This window comes from Podarcis erhardii (assembly GCF_964252035.2).
Source record: "Podarcis erhardii genome assembly, chromosome: 5".
Lineage (NCBI taxonomy): Eukaryota > Metazoa > Chordata > Lepidosauria > Squamata > Lacertidae > Podarcis > Podarcis erhardii.
The window spans coordinates 20,410,704-20,430,020 of NC_138509.1; the positions used below are offsets into that span (position 1 = coordinate 20,410,704).

The 19,317-nt window shown below is 42.8% G+C and overlaps 1 protein-coding gene and 1 long non-coding RNA gene across 8 annotated transcripts in view; one reads left to right on the top strand and one right to left on the bottom strand.

The window, feature by feature from the left end:
* Window positions 1–19,317, bottom strand: part of RASGEF1A (RasGEF domain family member 1A) — a 223,333-nt gene that overhangs the window by 37,411 nt on the left and 166,605 nt on the right. For 5 of the 7 annotated variants that reach the window (XM_081861238.1, XM_081861235.1, XM_081861239.1 and 2 more), the window contains exon 2: window positions 3,219–3,398. In XM_081861238.1, the coding sequence (XP_081717364.1) occupies window positions 3,219–3,392 (174 nt within the window). In that variant the 5' untranslated portion in view covers window positions 3,393–3,398. Of the gene's footprint in view, window positions 1–3,218; window positions 3,399–3,946; window positions 4,086–10,171; window positions 10,399–19,317 lie in introns of those variants that run through there. The other 2 variants (XM_081861236.1, XM_081861240.1) reach the window with 2 other exon arrangements.
* Window positions 4,521–19,317, top strand: part of LOC309341660 — a 150,237-nt gene continuing 135,440 nt past the window's right edge. The window contains exon 1 of the long non-coding RNA XR_014156509.1: window positions 4,521–4,695. This is a non-coding gene — a long non-coding RNA (uncharacterized lncRNA). The remainder of the gene's footprint in view (window positions 4,696–19,317) is intronic.

Genomic DNA, 19,317 nt, shown 5'->3' on the forward strand with positions numbered 1-19,317 from the left:
CACAAGCAACTATCATGATATTTTTTCTGTGCCACCATGGTTGTGCAAACAAAATGAGGCTGTGGAATCTTTGGGGTTGAAAATTACACCCCATTTAGTTTCCAGCAGCTGGAGAGAATTTGGGAGAAGGGGAAAACCATGAACCCTTGGCCCAATTTGAGATGATACAAAATAAGGTTTGGGGCCTTGAAACTGAAAAGGTCGAAGTGGATTCCTATAGCTCCTAAACTTGTTGCTAAGAGACACGCTTAATTGAAGGAGGAGTGGAGGAGAGCAGGAAGAGAACATGTAAAAGGGAAGACTAAAATAGTAACTGTTACTTAAGGACCAAGAATGCAGTGATAACTTCTGAGGAAGAAGAAGAAAAATATTTTCCCCTTCAGCTCATTCTGTTCAATCCAGAATGTTTTGTCTGAATATTTTTCTGAAATGTTTGCTTGCAATGGGCATCAAGGGTTGCAGCTAAGGACATTCCGTTCCTAACCTCCAGAAAGCTGAAGTCTTGCGAGTACGCATATTTTCCTGGGTACTAGGCAAATGAAGTCCTGTATGCACAGAATCCTCTATGGAACTGTGTGTACCTCTTCTCTCCCCTCCCCCCCCCCCACAACCACCCTTGCAGTTTTTCTGTTACCCTCCAGCGCGGCCAGAAGAAGATGGGAAAAAAACTTGTTACACTCCAAGTGACCTTTTTGTGCCTTTCTGGAATTTGTATCCAGTTGGAGATATGGGCATGGGACAATTTCTGCTTGGGAATGGTGAGGAAGTAGCTGGTCGTTAAAATGGTGTGCTAACATGGCCCCAGAATTTAATCTGTGCAAAGACTGCATAAAGGCAACTTTTGTTTCCATTGTTAATTATGTCAGTAGTGTAAGGAGACAGCTGGATAGCTCCCTTGGTTAGAGTGTGGTGCTGATAATGCCAAGGTTGCAGGTTCGATCCCCGTAAGCGACAGCTGCCTATTCTCGCATTGCAGGGGGCTGGACTAGATGATCCTCATTGTTATTTCCAACTCCATGACACTATGAAATGGGGCAAGAATGGCACACCAGTCTTGGGTATAACCTGGATAATGGCACCAAAAGGCAAGGATTGTGCAATATATGGGCCACTATTGAAATACTGTATTTTCTTGCTGCAGACTGTGCAATTCCCCCTTCTTCTTGAATTGATTTGAAAGATAAAACTGCAAATCTCACAGTCCTTGGCAGAAAATGATAGCCAAAGACCACGGTGATTATGCTTTTCTCTGTCTCCTGATTCAATTCAGGAGGCATAGAAAACTCCTGCATATACTTGGGTGGGAGGGCATAATTTCCAGCTAAGGACAGACCACACATCTGGTTATCCCTTCTCTTACCAAAATTAACTATTACTTTTTGTTTGGAAAAAAGGGGAAACCAGCAGGGGAGGGCTGGCTAGTGCCAGGAGCAGGAGAAAAATGCAGTTTCAAGCTGGTCCCAATTTAAATGTGACAAGTTTTTGGTTTGTTTGTTTTTAAGCTGGTGTTCATATTTGGAATCCTTCAACCTTCAGAGTTTGCCCCTAATTCATAGATACATAGAAGTATAAATATGCCCCCCCCCCCCCGCATCATAAAGGAAAGATCAAACATGCATGTTGTGCTGTATGCATTTAAAAGGTCAGAAAAGAATAGAGCAAACTATATAGAAGCAACCTTCCAGGGTTTACACATACATGGGGACTGCCTGTCTACTAGGTGCAATGCAATTACAGGTCAGCATAACTGGTTTAATAGGCTGGCAGGACTCAATAACTTTTTATCATGTGACTATAGTTGAGTATATCAGACATTCTCCTCCTTCAAGAGGTACACAAATTGGCAGATTTGATTGTGGGAGCAGGAGGAGGAGAATATGAAGAGATTGTTTTAAAAGGTGATAATGCAGCTTGCCCCTGAAATCAGGGGCCTCTGAGATATAACAATACGCATGTTACTTGACATTTCATTTTGTCCCATTCTTAGCATGCATGAACAGTCATGCCTTGGTTCTCGAATTGAATCCATTCCGGAAGTTTGTTCAACTTCCGAAAACGTTCGAAAACCCAAGGCGCAGCTTCCGATTGGCTGCAGGAGCTTCCCGCACTCAATCAAAAGCCACAGAAGCCACGACGGACATTCGGCTTCCAAAAAAAGTTCGCATACCGGAACACTCACTTCCGGGTTTGCGGCATTCGGGAGCCAAAACATTTGAATCACAAGGCATTTGAAAACCAATTTATGACTGTACTTAAATGCTCAACAGTCACAGCAGTATGCAAACCAAGAGGCTTAAGCCACTGCCAAACGTCATCCCAGTTTAAGGGTGGATACTTTCTAACACACCTCAGATGAAAAATTATTCACTTAATTTTTGTGTGAGATAAGCCCCTCGTTGTTGAAACGGCACGATCAAATCATTTCCCTGAGGTCTGGCAATCAGCATGCTGTCTTAAGGAATTTACAAAGGTGTATACTCAGAAAGTGCATTTTTAAAACACTGGATGCAGCAAATCTGCATTTGTTTTGCTATTTATATTTAGTTTCATGAATTTCCTCTAATCCAAGTAACTCAGGCTGGTATAGTTTCTCCTCAAAGTAACCCTATGAAGCCAGTTAACAAAGAGAGAGTGACTAGCCTAAGGCTACCAAGTGAGCTTTGAGTCAAGGTCCCCCCAGTCCAAATCCAAATAATAAAAGCTTGAAAATTTGAAATGCAGTGTATACTAACAAAGATCTGACCAGCAAAGTGAGAAAGCTGACAGTTCAACAACCAAACAAAAGTATCTAGGCCATATCTGCCCACCAAAGTGTTACTTATTTTATACAAGTTCTTCTTCTTTTTTTTTACATGGCTTTCTCCACTAGGATCCTTAGCTGGATGATGCTGAGAACAGCCTCTGGTCAGAGGGAGGAGATTCCCCCCTCCCCTCCCCCCAAACTACAGATCACAAAGCTCCTTAGGGAGAGAAAATGACTTTTTAAGAAATTTAATTGTATTTTGCAAATACGCTCACCATGTTTCCATGGGAAAAGCTGCTTCAACCAACCAACCAACCAACCAACCAGTTGCTAACTAAAAATCCTAGGAAAGTGTTATAAACTTATAAACACCAAGGATGAATTCAGTTCTCCTCCAGCAGCTCTGCATACCCTCAAGTCCCCAGGCCATGAAAACGGTGGCAAAAAATAAGGAAAACTCCAACCATTTACTTACATCTGGATAATAGTCTGTGGTGGGTACTAGGCGCTCAATCAGGGCCTCTAGTGATCCAGAGATGAGACTCCCATCTTGATAAACAGGATCTCCACTCCTCTCTCCTGTATCTGGCTGCACCTGCCCACTACATCCGGAACCAAGCATGCTGGAAAATATTGGTGTCTGGGGCATAGTTTCCTGCAAAAGTGGAGGGAGAAAATGGAAGTGATGTGAGCCATATACAGCGGCTTTTTCATGTGTCTCATTGGTGCTTTCCCATGTTTTGAAGAAATATCAGCCTGATCCTGTGCAACATTAGGCCTGCTTAAGTCCACTACAATTATTCGGCTTAGACCTCTGGCCAACTCTTCATAGGGTCAGACTGCTTTTTTTGTACTGCACATAACATAGCATGAACTTTGGAAGAGGAATTTGCAGTCCCAACATGCCCAAGTGTGCACGAAGCCTTTTGTCTGGCTTTGTTGTTAAATTAAATACGCATTGATAGGCCTACATTGTGCACTGGCTAGCAGGATGACATTTGTGTCTCACAATAAGAGTGTTTGAAGACAACCTCGAGGACACATTCTTACAAAGGAGTAAACCAAACAGTCAGTCTTAAAAATTGTTCATAAGGATTCCTATGAAAACAAGTAACTATTAAAAGAGAAGCTTAAGATTCACAATTAAAATATTCCAATGAAAAACCCACAAATTAAACACATGGTGGAACTGAGTTGCCTTACAACAGGAGTTGGGGACCTGTACCCTTCCAAGGATTGTTCAACTTAATCCTCAATAGCCTCAGCCCAAGTGATCAGTGGTCATGGTTGGTGGGCTCTTCGTCCAGCAAATCTGGAAGCTCCTCACTCCTGGGTTTAAACTTTGTAAGTAAAGACTTCAAACAATGGGTTTTACTTGGGGGGAGAATTCTCAAGAGAAATGACACTGCTCTTCCAAGGCCATCGATGTTCAAGCATCCCAAGGATGGGGCTTGTGTAGTGAAGTCTCTTCAATGGATCTTAACAGGACAGGAAATATCCACATGACATGAGGAGCTTCCCAAGGTGGAACAAAGCAATTCTGCCTGACCCGTTTAGATGGCTACTTAGCAGAAAACTGATTCAAGCATGGCTGTTCTGCTTCATCTAGTTTAGATCTTGACAGCAGTTCATCTCATTTGCCCTGCCCTCTCATACATGAACAGTTCTAGAAATGTCTGAAGATGTGTCTGCTGACACAACATCTGCCAAAGAGCAGGTAATCTGGGGAGGCAGTTGGCTTCTGGAACACTGAAGAACACGTTGCTGGGGTGATGCTTTCAAAGGTGTGTGGGCTATAGGGACAGTTGGGAAAGGGAGCAGTTGGTTAAACCAAGTATCTGAGTCTGGCAGCTTTCTCTAAGCATGGTCAGAGGAATGTAGCAGGAACCAGGTCTTATCCTGGGACAGAAACACATGTGGCCAGACTGCCTGTTTGTCTTAACAACATACTGGTGAGTGCAAACACAACCTTACAGTGTCTTGTGTTTCTGTCTTGCTTCAGGGAAAAATAGTATACCTGCTATCCTGGATTATTGGCAGAGATCAGAGCTCCCCCCACCCAGCTTTTCTCCTAGCTATCAGACTGAAGTATGTGATAGTCAACAACTACAAATATGTGTGGCTGCAAAGCAAATTTACATGGGAGGCGAAAACAATCGAGTTGCCATGGTGTGCTTAGATCATGAAACGTGAATGTCAGAGTGATTATGCATCAGCCCTCCATATGCTTTCTCAGTATCTCGTGTTTACTAGCCTGAATTTTCAAGGTTGCTAAGCTATATCAGGAGTAGCTGCTAAGAGAAATCCTCAATAGTGGCTCAGGTGACATCGCTTTGCTTCCTTCGTGCCATGGATATTGGGATGGCTTTGTAAACATTTCATGGCTGGTATGTATGGTATCACGTCCATGAGACTGTGTTATTGCCACGAACAAGGGATCTAGTGGAAAATTAGTTTCCTGAAATATGTGAATACTCAAGGCCTATAGCCAAAGATAGGGCTCTTTATTGCTAGTTCATATGCAATTCTTCACCTTTGCATTTCCTGGTCATGAGCAATTTTGCCATCTCAGTTTTCTTTTCTTTGCAGTCTCTCTCTCCCCCACCCCAGCTTTTGCTTTCCCTCTATTCTTTGGACTCTACTTTCTTCGGTGGATTGGCACTGCTTTCTCAGGACCTTTCCTTTCCAAACCCCCCATTTCTTCCATATCGCCTTTCCTGCTGCCTGCCATGCTTGTTTCTGGGCTCTGAGCTGCTGAGCCCATGGCAGTCAGAGACATTTCTGCTTTCTGTGACGTTAGAGCAACTAAGTCAGTCACTGCCAGGCACATCATAAACCACAAAGTCCCCTTAATCGCACTAAAATGTAGATATCCTGCAATATCTGAGGATTCATTAACTAAGTTATAACACATCACTGTTAAGTACTGCTAGAGCTCCTGTATGCCATCACTCAGAATTCTACCATGCATATGTAATGTCTATATGGCACATGAAAAATTCCACCAGCAATGGAGCTTCAGCAAACTTTGTAATGGGCATGCATGACTCCTTACTGCCCTTTGATGCATATGCAAGCAAACAGTTCATGAACCTCCCACTACCTGATGAAAATTCATGGATGTTCATTGCAAGGTCCAAGGTGGTGAGTCAACCTCACTTCATCATTAATACTAACACTAAAATAATTAAAACAAAACAAATTCCTTCCAGTAGCACCTTAAAGACCAACTAAGTCAGTTCTTGGTATGAGCTTTCGTGTGCATGCACACTTCTTCAGATACCTGAAGGTATCTGAAGAAGTGTGCATGCACACGAAAGCTCATACCAAGAACTGACTTAGTTGGTCTTTAAGGTGCTACTGGAAGGAATTTGTTTTGTTTTGACTATGGCAGACCAACACAGCTACCTATCTGTAACTAAAATAATTGTTGCTTTCTACTGTTAACCCTCTTCCACTCCCCACATTCCTGGCAGCTCAACACAATATGAAGGACATGCAGCTGCCTGGCTTATCAAAATCTAGGGGGCTACTGTGAAACCCAAAACAAACCCTGAATGGTGTAACACAAATGCCTCACACCTCTTAGGACAATAAGGGCTAGAACAAGGGTATTGCAACTCTCATAACTGCTCCCATTGCAGGTCCTTCCCTTCACACAATTTACTTATATAAAAAAGAGGGGGATGGAACTACTTTTGGGACAACCTTGAGGAGGCAATACCACAACATGATGTGAGCTGGGGGAGCAACATTAAATTTCATATGGGACATTAATTCAGTGTGAGCCAGCTCTGCTATATAAAGCACCAGCCAAACATTATGTTCCCTTTTAAGGCAGCTCCCCCCCCCCCAAGCAATATTTAGCAAGCCAGTTGGGGACTTGTCTAAGTTAATTCCAACATCACCCTGACACCAAGACATAACTAAAAGAAGAAAACTCCTGCCAGCTCATATGCTAGGACAGAATCCTGCACAGCTGTTTACGACTTAGAAGGCAGAATGTCCCTAATAGTAAACAGCAGCATATCCCTCCCACAGTTCAGGCCAGTGTTTGCCATTTAAATGTTTGAAGTGACTCATGTGAATGGGGACGAGAGACAAAATGTACAGCATCTAATTGACATATAAATGAGAAATGAGACACGGCAATTCTATGCACAAGTGCTTTCTTGGTAATGTTCTGTGGTATTTCACAAATTTAGTCACAAGGCATCCTTGTAGGCTCACATGACAGCTTGACAAATGGGATGTTTCTTTGGGAGGGAGGGAGGGACGTGGAAGGCAGCTTGACTCTGTTTATTATGCGAGTTGCCTGTGAGTTTACTCCTTCCTTTTAAGGGATATGGCAGTGGTTTTTAATGAGCTACCCATGTACAGTGTGCACTGTCAGGCTATCTCATCTAGATGCATGCCCAAACTGCAGATTATGGAATAGGAGGGAACATGCTTCTTTCATAGTATTAAAACGCAGGGTCAGGCATTCCTTCACAAAGTGAATAATTAACATAAGATTCAAAGCAACAAGATGCAGGGATCTGCTTAGACCAGTGGGGCCTGCAACAAAATGTTGTCATGTAAAGGTAAAGGTAAAGGGACCCCTGACCATTAGGTCCAGTCATGGCCGACTCTGGGGTTGTGATGCTCATCTCGCTTTATTGGCCGAGGGAGCTGGCCAGCATGACATGTGGCCAGCATGACTAAGCCGCTTCTGGCGAACCAGAACAGTGCACGGAAACACCGTTTACCTTCCCGCCAGAGTGGTACCTATTTATCTACTTGCACTTTGACATGCTTTCGAACTGCTAGGTTGGCAGGAGCAGGGACAGAGCACCGGGAGCTCACCCCGTTGTTGGGATTTGAACTGCTGACCTTCTGATCGGCAAGTCCTAGGCTCTGTGGTTTAACCCACAGTGCCACCTGCATCCCAAAATGTTGTCATGTAGTGCACTTCTTTTCAAGGTTAGAGCCTGCCAGCCAAGCCCTTTTCCAGGAACACCATTCCATACTGCTCCCAGTTGCCATTCCACCAATGGACATTCAGCATCCTGAGGCCACTGACTATGGACAGTACTAACTAGATGGCTTTGGTAGTGTTGGGGTTTCCCTTTTAAGATTTCCCCCTAGGGAAATCTTTTTGTACTTTTGGAAACCTTGGGTTTGCTTCCAAGCCTGCTGCTCCCTCCCTCTTATTCATCAGTGGCCCCATTTAGGATACAATCCTGATTATAATAAAAATGTTATTATTCATACACCAGCCACTCTGGGCAGCTTCCAACGCATACAAAAACATAATAAAACGTCAAACATTAAAAACTTCCCAATACAGGGCTGCCTTCAGATGTCTTATAAAAGTTGTGTAGTTCTTATCTCTTATCAGTTGAGGAAGACAGGTGTATCAACAGCTCTCAGCTGTGATAGTTGAAAGTTACCATGTTAAGAGGCAGTAGACCTCTGAACACCAGATGTGGAGGGCAGGCAACATGGGAGGGCTGTTGCCTTCATGCCCTTTCTCATCATCTGGCCAGCTGTTGATGTAAACAAAATGCTGGACAAAATGAACTTTTGGCCTGATCCAGAAGGACCACTCTTGTGTTCTTAGGCACCTAGATTTGAATATGAATAGTAGAATCCTTGGCCGCGCATGAAGAGATTCCAGATCCATGAAATGACATGTTAGCACATCTATACTAAACAACCCCCTCCTCACATGATAAATAAACTTGGGTAGAGGCTTGCACCTGCTAGCAACTTTGCTGGTATTGGTGCACACACTACCCATGCTCCCTGGCACCCACATGTTCAGAATGAGTGTAAAAGCAGAATGTGTGCAAACTGCTGTACATGTGTACAGCTTGGTTTGTGGGGCAATCAGGGTTCCCAATTCTGTGAAGGAGCCCCATGTGTATTTGGCTCTGGGCAAGGAGACCACTTTCACAATCACCCTGCACATGCAGAGTTTAAGAAGCAATGCTAGAAAGCATTCTGCTGCTGTTCCTCACCCACCACCCCCAGAATGTACAGATAGAGGAAACATATGCACACCTGGGGGGGGGGAGGTCACGTGGTTCTTATGACTGTACATTGCAATTCAGCTAAACCTCCCCAGGATCCATTTCTTTACACCCTTAGGTATTCTGTGGCAACAAAACCTACTTCCATGTCCCCCCATTGGGGGAAGTCTTAAGGGGAGGGAAAGAAGGAAATTGGAGTTTTTCCCTGATTATTTTCTTGTTTCTTTTGACAGCGCCTTTACATCTCTAGAGAGGACTGGCTTATCTCAAATAAGTTGCTTGCCTGTGGATTTCCTTTAAAATACCCCATTTTCTTTTCACAATGACCTTCTGAGGTTGGCATAACAGGCACTTACTGAAGGCTACCCCAAAAACATGACTGAATAGATGTTTGAACCTGGATTTTCCCAGCCCAGGGAAATGCCACCCCCCTGTACCACATTGACTACCAAGACAATGGATTCAACGGTTTTGAGACTTGTAGTTGCATGACATGTTTCTCTTATGTGGTATATTCTAGAATAATATAAGTGAAAAGCAAAACCTCTTCCTGCCCCAAGGAACACAAAAATCTAAAATAACATAACATTCTGCCATGTATTCCCTCTCCTATCATTGATCATGGTGTCAGAAAAATGAAACGGATGATGACATCACATTGTGCATTGTAGAATGCTATAGGTTGCCATGAGGAGTACAAAATATACACAAAGTAGTGCGTCTAGCAACATCTAGTTCCACTTCAAGAAAAGAGAGCAGTAACCAAACAAGTTAAAAGCTAAGAGAGGGGGGGGAGAGGGAAATAATATATTTGCTTTGGCATGCTAAGAATGCAGAGCTGGGATGTTTAAGATCTTTATGTTCGCCCATGCCGAGGCTAAAAGTCACCTACTCTTGTTATGTCTGTCAGTAAACACTGGAATAGAGCTCAAAGAATTCCTTATTTCTAGATAAAACAATGTAAAACGCATACTGTACTTTCACCAGCAGTCTCTGGAGCACAAGTGCTCTGAAGCTGGCCCAATTATATTTATACGACAGCAGCCAAACGCGAAACCAAACCGCAATGTGCATTTTGGATCTGTAAGCAAAACTGCACTTTGACAGGATCCCATAAAGAGAAAAAGAGACACCCCTCCAGCTTTTTTAACGTGGGAGCCGTTCTTTCCCCCACAACACAGCAAAGCCATTTAACAATATCCACATACGCACTACTTTTAAATGACATGCGACACGACTCCAGTTTAGCAGAGAAGCCAAAGCTTCACCTGGGGGGACTGAGTCCCGAATGCCATTTACTGCCATTTACTTTCAGGAGGAGGGGAAAAGAAGTATTAGAACAACAAAACAAAACATTCCCAGAAAATTCCGCAAAAGAGAAATAAAGGAAGAATGGGGAATTATTTTTCCTTACCCTCATTGTTTTCTGTAGTATGTACATAAGCTTGTAGTGTTATGTTGATCCTGGTGGCTTTTCTAAGAGAGGTAACCCTTAGTCGAGCATCGCAGTTCGAGCCTGAGAGGAGAAAACGAGAAAGCTCTCTGGCTTCAGCTGCCCTTCCCGCCAGCTCAGATCTCAAAAACAGCTCCAGTTGATCTGAGCAAAACCCGAAAGCCTGCGAGCTTCCCAGACGAGCTCTGACGTCAGCAGCTGGCTTGGCTTGCCGTTGGCTGAGAGGAAGCTTGTCTGATTCAAAAGGAGTGGAGTTTGCTACTGCAGCTGCCTTTTGTGCGCTGAGAGTGCCAGCTTTGAAAGGAAAAGCCCACCCTCTGCTTCCCTTTATGAAAAGCTTTCCAACAGGTTGGGTCGCATGGTAATACTATTCCCACACTCACCCTTCAGCTCTGCTTTCTCGGAGATCGAAAGGGCTGGGCTGCAAAGATGAGGAACTTACTTGAATGATCTGGAGTTTTTATTTTGAAAAAATAAAACACCCAAGGTCGTGTGTGGAGCAGTCAGGGTATTTCTAGCCAGTTTCACAGAACCGACTCTGTTTCTCTAAATAGTTCCTCGTTGTTTCGAACAACGGCTTTTTGAGTTATTTCTTGTCAGAAGGGGAATTCTGACAGATAGTAAGGTAAACACTGACAAACAGACCCTTTGCATGAGTGCCAAATCGTGGATTGTGTACTTGTGATTTGGATGACTATTATTATTATTATTATTATTATTATTATTATTCATTTATGTAGCATTATCAGGGCACATGGCTCCTTACAAAGTTTTACAAGCAACAAATAGTATGATCATCCAGCAATCCAAACAGACTGAATTAACAGATACACAGCACACTCTACATTGCCATCAACTTCACATTACTTCCATAGGACGCTAGCAGCTGTGGAAAAATTCCCCAGATCCTAATAATTAAAACAGTGTTCTCATCCCCAGCTAAAACCTAACAAACTTTTGCTTACATTCATCCTGTTTCCTTTGCCTCCCTCCCTTCCCTTTGTTGTCTTCCGCATTGTGTATATTTAGAATGTGAGCTTCTTGGGGTGGAGACTTACCCTTCCCCACTTGCTAACATGCTTCTACTCCTACTCTTATAACAATGGTCGTAATTAGTAAATAATAATAAAATAATAATAATAAAAAAAACCAATTACTGTATATCATGTTAGTATGCTTACAATAGCTCTTTATTGTCCGACACGTTTTGCCCAGCTAATAGGGTTAACTGCTGTCCTGTCCTGGAATAATTTATGGGTTAAAGGGCAGGTACTGTATCTGTATCCCTCTGATTTTTTCCGCAAGTAGCCATGTCTTTTGGTCTTAATTTGTTACCCCTTTTTCCAGTATTTAGACATATCAAATATAGAAGAGACTTGTTTTAAAACTGAATGAATGTTCTAGCTCATTTAGGTTTCATTATTTGTGTTCAAGTGTAGGAAATGCAAAAGACAATTTAAAAGCTGATTGCGAAAACAGTTCTTAGATGCTCCACTCCCTGCCCCCATGACCCTTCCCCCCCCCCCCGGCCCTTCATTGCTGTGTTGAAATATGCACGAGATTACTCACATGGTTAATTGTTAAATGCAACACAGTCACATCTGACTTCAAAAGAGGAAATTTCCCCAAAATGAAGTTGAAAGAGAAAGTTAAGAAGGGTCAGATGTCTCCAGAATGCTTCAGGGTTATTGAAAACTACAATATTAGAAGTTGAGTTAGAATGGTTACCACCGATCAAGAAAGGTACCACCAGGACCAAGGGGATGTGGTTTGCAAGCAGAGTGAAGGAACTGTTAGAAGCAAAGAAGGCTATCTTCAGAAAGTCTTGTCCAAATGAGGAAACAAACTTTGGCAAAAGAAGTGCAAGCAGACAGTATGAGATAGGGGGAACGAAATGTGAGGTGCGCATAGTTATGAACAAGCAAACATAAAGACCAACAACAAAAAAATCATTATATACATTAGTAGCCAGAGATAAGCTAGGGAGGTGCTTCAGCCTTTAGACGACAAGTAGGTCAAAGGTATATTGAAGGAAGAAAAGAAGATTGCAGAGAAGCTGGGTGAATACTTTTACAATGGACAATATAGTTCAGATCCCTGTGCCTGAACTAACTTTCACAGGAAGGTGAGTCTGAAGAATTGTGGTGATAAGAGAAAGTGTTCTAGGCCTTAGTGGCAAAATAAAAACGGAAAATCACCAGGTTCAGATAGCATTTGCCAAAGTGTTTTTAAGTAACTCAAATGTGAAATAGCTGATACTGTTAACAAAAAGATTTAATGTGTCTCTAAGATCGGCCTCTATAAAGGAAAGTGGCCATCAGGATGCCAGGTTTTAAAAAGTGATCTGGGGGAATTCAAGAAATAACATCCAGTTAGTTTCATGTGTCTTCCAGGAAAGCATATGAAGAACAAGTCTTGCTGAAGCAGAACCAGAATGGCTTTTGCAAATGTAAGCCCTGTTTCACTAACCTCTTAGGGTGCTTTGAGAGTATTAACAAGCATACAGATAGAGGTGATCCAGTTGATGTTTTGTACTTGGACTTTCAAAAAGCTTTTGACAAAGTACCCCACTGAAGAATTTTGGAGAAATTCTAATAATTTATTTATCTACTTGTTCTGGAGGATCAACAAGAATGAATTAAGTGTGCATTTCTGGCACCCCCCCTCCTTAAGTATTATGATTGTATTATTTATATTGCATTATGAAAGAAGAGAAAAGAATACAGTATTACCTAAATTGCTTGGGACCCATATGCTTCAAAGAGCACCTTCTTCCATAAGTTCCTCTTCACATGCTCCATTCATCACCTGAGGAATCACCTGAATCCCAGGGGGCGGCAAAATGGAGCAGAGTCCTTTTTGTGGCATGCACCTTGTGGAAAGTCCTCTTGGTTTAGATTTGCCAAGCCCGAACACTTTGTGGGCTAAAGCCTGGTTTAGGATGGAAAACCTCCATCCTCTCATTCTTATTAATATTTTAAGACTGTTTTCCTTTATAGCTTCACTCAGTTTGGGGAGCTTTATGAATGGATGTTTTTTGTTGATTTTTGTTTTTAAATTAAGGTTTATTTGTCAATTTGGTTTGTGTGTATATTTTATTGCTATTGGCAGCTTTGAATTTCTTTTTGCGGGAGACAGGAGAAGGATACTGTATAAATTTATGAAAGAGATACCAATCATTTAGCTATATTTGGTTTAAAGGCAAGTATGACTAATATTTTTTTCATTTTCATTTTTTTTTTTTTTTAGTCTAATTCCCGTTGCTAAAACTGGGCTACTCGGGACATCGCTCCAATGTTGTAACCTGGTTGTAGCAACCCATCACTTCCCACCTTGCTTGTAAGAATGTATATATTTCAATGTATTTAGAAACACTTACATTTTGGCCCCCACTGCTCTACACTTAGTGCCTGCCTTGTGCCTCTTGAAAGCAGCTGTGTATAATAACAATGGCGAACATGCCTAATAAGAATGACTAACCTGCGGCTTAAGCCCTTTTCTAAACAAACCTCAGAAAGAACTAATTTCTACGAGCTTTTCATCTTGAATGTTGATGGGTGGTTAGGGACAAGGCTGTGTGTTGCTCTTTCCACACTCTGTTACAAAGGTCATGGCAGTTCATCTCTGTCAACATTTGAGGCTTTCCTTGCATGGTGATAAGAACGGTTCTATCAAGGTAGTTGAGGAAACAACGGGCTTTTCCCTCACAAGCAATTTTCCAGTATCTTATCCCTGGTGTTTTCTGTGTGTGGCTAGGAGTAGTCAAAGTGTTACCTTCCAGATGTTGTTGACTTATAACTCCCATCAGTCAGCACAGCCAAAGTCAGGGGTGATTGGGCAGAGGTGTATCTAGGGTCCCTTATGCAGTTGACAAGGATCTGTATTGCCCGCCCCCCCCCCCCGCAAATCACTTTACCATAGTAGCCACATTAGAAATCACTACATTTTATGTGACCCAAGTAGTCAAAGTGTCTGGAGTGAGGGTGAGGTGAGGAGGAATGGCAAGAAAGACAGGAAGAATCTCCTGCGTTTGATCTTACTGCAACAGCAGTGGCATGTTGCTAAACACATATACATCATAGATGCCATAGTCTCCAGCGGTCTACCTTCATACCGCCTCACCATTTCTCCTACTGCTCAGTTTCCAGCTCTGGTCTAAACTCATGACCTGACACAGATAACTGGAGGCAGATTTCTGGGGTGATTTTTGTCTTCCCCCAGGGCCTACACCCCCAGAGAGTGCCGGCTTCTCCAACCCCTAGGTACACCTCTGGTGATGGGAATTGTAGTCCAACAACTTTAGTGCATTTAATATGTGTGTATTGTCTGCAAGAAGAAGTACAAGTCTGACTTTGGCTTAGATTGTGGATTGATAAAATATTTGACCCAAACCTCTGTATTTTAAAGAAAAGTGTAACGGAAACAAATAACCAAGCATGGTTTGTAAGGTTGGTAAAGCTCCTCTTAGATACCTAGATTTTACATGGCTGGAAATGTGTAAAGGAAGCACACAATAAAAGCTATCATCGTCAATTGACCGTAAACCAGTTTGACCCCCAGCCAAGATGGGGTACATTTCAAAGTTGTGTGAAATTACAGGAAAGAACATGACTTCAGTTTGGTTTGAGAGGAGTATTACAAATCTCTCCTTTTGCTGCTTGCCTTGAACTGCCAAAGCAGGGAGGTTTTTATGCACCTGGCTGGCTGGTAGGCTTGCCAAACAACCAGCAGGAAACTGGCTTGGCCAGATGTTATCTGTGTTGTTTTTACTAGCAGGCCAGTTGGTTTGTAGCTGTGCACTTTGGGGTTTTCCAGGGTTTTGCTGCTGTTCTCCTTTGCAAGCCATTCTCTGTTTTGTCTTGGTAAAATGCAAATAATATTTCAGTTATAGGTTAGATGGTGATGCTTATACTATGGTAAAGGCTGCCATTCAGGTTGCATTCTTCCAACTGCTGAGAATATTTTACAGTTCCTATTTCCTTTATCTACTCCAAACCCTTCCAAAAATGACAGTTTTGTCATTTTTATGGTGTGAAACTGAAACTGATTCATTCAAAGTTGCTAATGACAGAGTTTATCACAGCTGGCCAAAAAGTGTGACCCTATCCATATTTATCCATAAAGCTAAAATCACATATAGTCAAAACACAGGGGGTTCAATGGTGGGTGGGATTACCAGTCTTTTTTCCTGGATGCCCACCCCCTTTTCACCCCCTTTTAATGCTCTCCCCGCCCCAGCCAGCACATAAAGATGAACATGCACAAGTTAAAGGCATGGAAATTGTGGGCTTACTGTATTAAAAAATAAGTCTCGTGATGTTTAATGTGTCTTAAGCATAATCCTATATGCACTTACTTAGAAGTAAGATCCACTGAACGATGTGGTACTTATTTCTGAGTAAACAAGCATAAGAATTACAGCTCAGACACAAGACCAATGCGCTCCATTTGCACTGCAGAATGTGTTATCTACACATAGCTCTATAAATAGCACTCAGTTTGACACATAAAATTTTTGGGAAGAGAAACTGTTCAAAAGTATTTTATCCTACTCAACAAGTCTGAGCGGGGCTTCCTTCTTTCTTTAGACTAAGCACTTTTACATAAAATTGTGAAGGCGGGGGTCAAAGGGAACCGTGATAATTTAAAGAGTCAAAAACAAATGAAGAACTGGATTACAGTGCGCTGCAACCGATTTACTTAAAGACACTTGGATAAATTGCATACCCGATTCCTACAGGACAGCAACAAGTAATTACAAAGGCACCAATTTACATTCTTCTGAATCATGTTAATTACAAGGGAAGTAGCTTTGACATATGCCATTTACATCCTCTTAGTAAGTTCTTTCAGTAATGTTTAGGTTCATTACATGTACATTGCTCTTTAAGAAGAGTTCACAGAACATCATGCATGCTACAACCACTTGAAGAATTCACATTTTTTTGGATTCCTGTATGAAACAACCTGATGCACACATCTCAGACCAATGTGTGCATTGGAACTTAAGTTATCCACCATATTTCACATTTCTCCAAGTGTAATGACATTGTTCTGGAAAGTATCAAAATATGGATTTTGAGAGCAAAGGCCCATTTTAATGCATATTCTCGGAGAAAAATACACCACATGCCAACCCTTGACACCACCCCTGATTTTGAGAAGGGTTTGTTGTTGTTTTTTAAATGCAGATTAATGCGGAAATTGAAATAAATTATGGGTGAAAACTTGTGACGTGGTCTAGAAACATAGAGATTCATCCTTCCCTAATACATGTGCAATGAAATGCTGTTCTGAAAAAGAAGTTTGGTGCGGAAGGAGTGAGGAAATGGGGAAGGAATAATGAGGGCAGGCCACAGAAAAGACATGATCTTTCTCACTCTGTAAATAGCAAATAATGAGACTTCTAGCTTACTAGTGATTTAAGTCACTCATGTACAGTAGCAAAAAGGTTGGGGAGCATCTAAGGAAAAACAGTCTTCTTATCATAGAGGATCTTTCACCTCAGATTTGTACAGGAGGAACACATTGCTGGAAACATTGCTTGGAAACATTGCTGAAAGTGCCTTATTGGAATGCAGTGATGTGGTAAACCAGTGGAGGGGATGAGAGGCTGGATTGCCTGTCTTTCTTATGTAACAGCACAACCTGTACACAAAGGGAGGTATTCTTGGAATGTTCATACTCAGCATGCTTTATGAGCTTAGTATTACCTCGGGCCTCCCAGTTAGAAGGTGTGGTACAGAGGCGTGAAGCAGAAACCCTCAGTTAATTTCAACATATTAGATACTCCATTGCAAACCAGATTGGCCACAACTGTGGTGCAGGCAACTTCTGCAACAAGTGCTTAAAAGCAGTTTACTGAATCTTCAGTCAGGCTACAGCCAATACCTTCCTAGGCATCTTTGGATCTAGTTGCAATAGTTTTCAAGCTTCCCTCCTTGCAGAGAGCCTTTCACGTCAGTTTCATTTGTCATGAAAACCCAAAACCCTGCAGAACATTGTGGGCTGCGTTCTAATCTCACCCTCAGCTTATGTGGGGCATTGAAAGTGTCTTGTTTATGAAACTGGATTCTACAATGTGCAAATTGATAGGGTACTCTGGAATTGCAAAGGAAGGCTAATAGGAGCATGCCATCTTGCTTTTAGGAAAGCTTGCTTGCCATTACTCACAAGGAACCCCTGAAAAGTGTCTGAAAATCAAAGGGTTTCTACAACAAAATTTGAAAATCAGTGGAGCAGTATAAAATGGGCCCAGCATCTTTACTGTAGAAACTGAGCTTTTATCTCATGATGTTACATATTTTGCTATAAACTAAGCTGGAAATAGGGACACGGGTGGCGCTGTGGGTTAAAGCACAGAGCCTAGGACTTGCCGATCAGAAGGTCGGCGGTTCAAATCCCCACGATGGGGTGAGCTCCTGTTGCTTGGTCCCTGCTCCTGCCAACCTAGCAGTTTGAAAGCACGTCAAAGTGTGAGTAGATAAATAGGTACCGCTCTGGCGGGAAGGTAAATGGCGTTTCCGTGCGCTGCTTTGGTTCGCCAGAAGCAGCTTAGTCATTCTGGCCACATGACCCGGAAGCTGTACGCCGGCTCCATCGGCCAATAAAGCGAGATGAGCGCCGTAACCCCAGAGTCGGTCACGACTGGACTTAATGGTCAGGGGTCCCTTTACCCTTTACCTTTAAGCTGGAAATAATAATAATGACAATAATTTCTAGTTTGTTTTATTGTACTGTTTGAAATCAGGCCCACAGCCAGAGGTTTTGTAATGGGGATGGCATAGTGCTAACTGTTGAGAGTCATCCTGGAAAGAGTGAGATTGGAGTGGGGATTGTTTTTTTTAATAAGAAATAACAAAGCCCAAATACATGTAGTCCAGTTTAAGTCAATAAAATACAACTTTGAATCCTCCTAAGGATAGATCATGATTCCCCAGTGCTTTTGCAATAACTAACCAGAATGCTAGAAGCAAGGAGCAAATTTACTTCATTGTTCCTGAGAGAAAAATAATTTTGCTGATGTTTGAATCTGGGTAGAGAATGCTCTTTAATATTGTGGTGTTCATATAATCACTTAAGAGTGCAATCCTATGTAGCCATAGGGCAGACTGGATCTTCACCTTGGATGTTGAAGACCAAACTTCAGTGTTGAAGCCTACTTCTTCACAACCACCAGCATCCCTCTGAAGTTCTGGCCCAACTGACATCACACTTCTGGCATCAGTAGGGCCAGAAAAGGGACATTCTGGGGACATTCTGGATCCAACAACTGGAGGAAGGTTTAGACACCTCTGAGCATCTCTAAACCTCTCCCCCTCCCCTTTCCCCTCCTGCTGGAAATAATGGGATGGAAACAGACAATCCTCACACCCAAAATTAATACTTTAAGGCTCAGAATCCCTTCCAGTCGGGATTCAGGCCTCATCATGGGACTGAAACTGCCTTGGTCGCACTGGTTGATGATCTCCGGCGGGCTAGGGACAAAGGTGAGAGCTGTTTCCTAGTTCTGCTGGATCTCTCAACGGCGTTTGATACCATCGAACATAACATCCTTCTAGACCGTCTTGAGGGGCTGGGAGTTGGGGGCACTGTCATGCAGTGGTTCCGCTCCTTCCTCCTGGGCCGTGTTCAGAAAGTGGTGGTGGGGGATGAGTGTTCAGACCCCTGGGCTCTCACTTGTGGGGTGCCTCAGGGTTCTGTCCTCTCCCCCATGCTTTTCAACATTTACATGCAGCCACTGGGAGAGATCATCAGGAGGTTTGGGCTGGGTGTTCATCAGTATGCGGATGATACCCAGCTCTACCTCTCTTTTAAATCAGAACCAGTGAAGGCGGTGAAAGTCCTGTGTGAGTGTCTGGAGGCGGTTGGAGGATGGATGGCGGCTAACAGATTGAGGTTGAATCCTGACAAGACAGAAGTACTGTTTTTGGGGGACAGGAGGCGGGCAGGTGTGGAGGATTCCCTGGTCCTGAATGGGGTAACTGTGCCCCTGAAGGACCAGGTGCGCAGCCTGGGAGTCATTTTGGACTCACAGCTGTCCATGGAGGCACAGGTCAAATCTGTATCCAGGGCAGCTGTTTACCAGCTCCATCTGGTACGTAGGC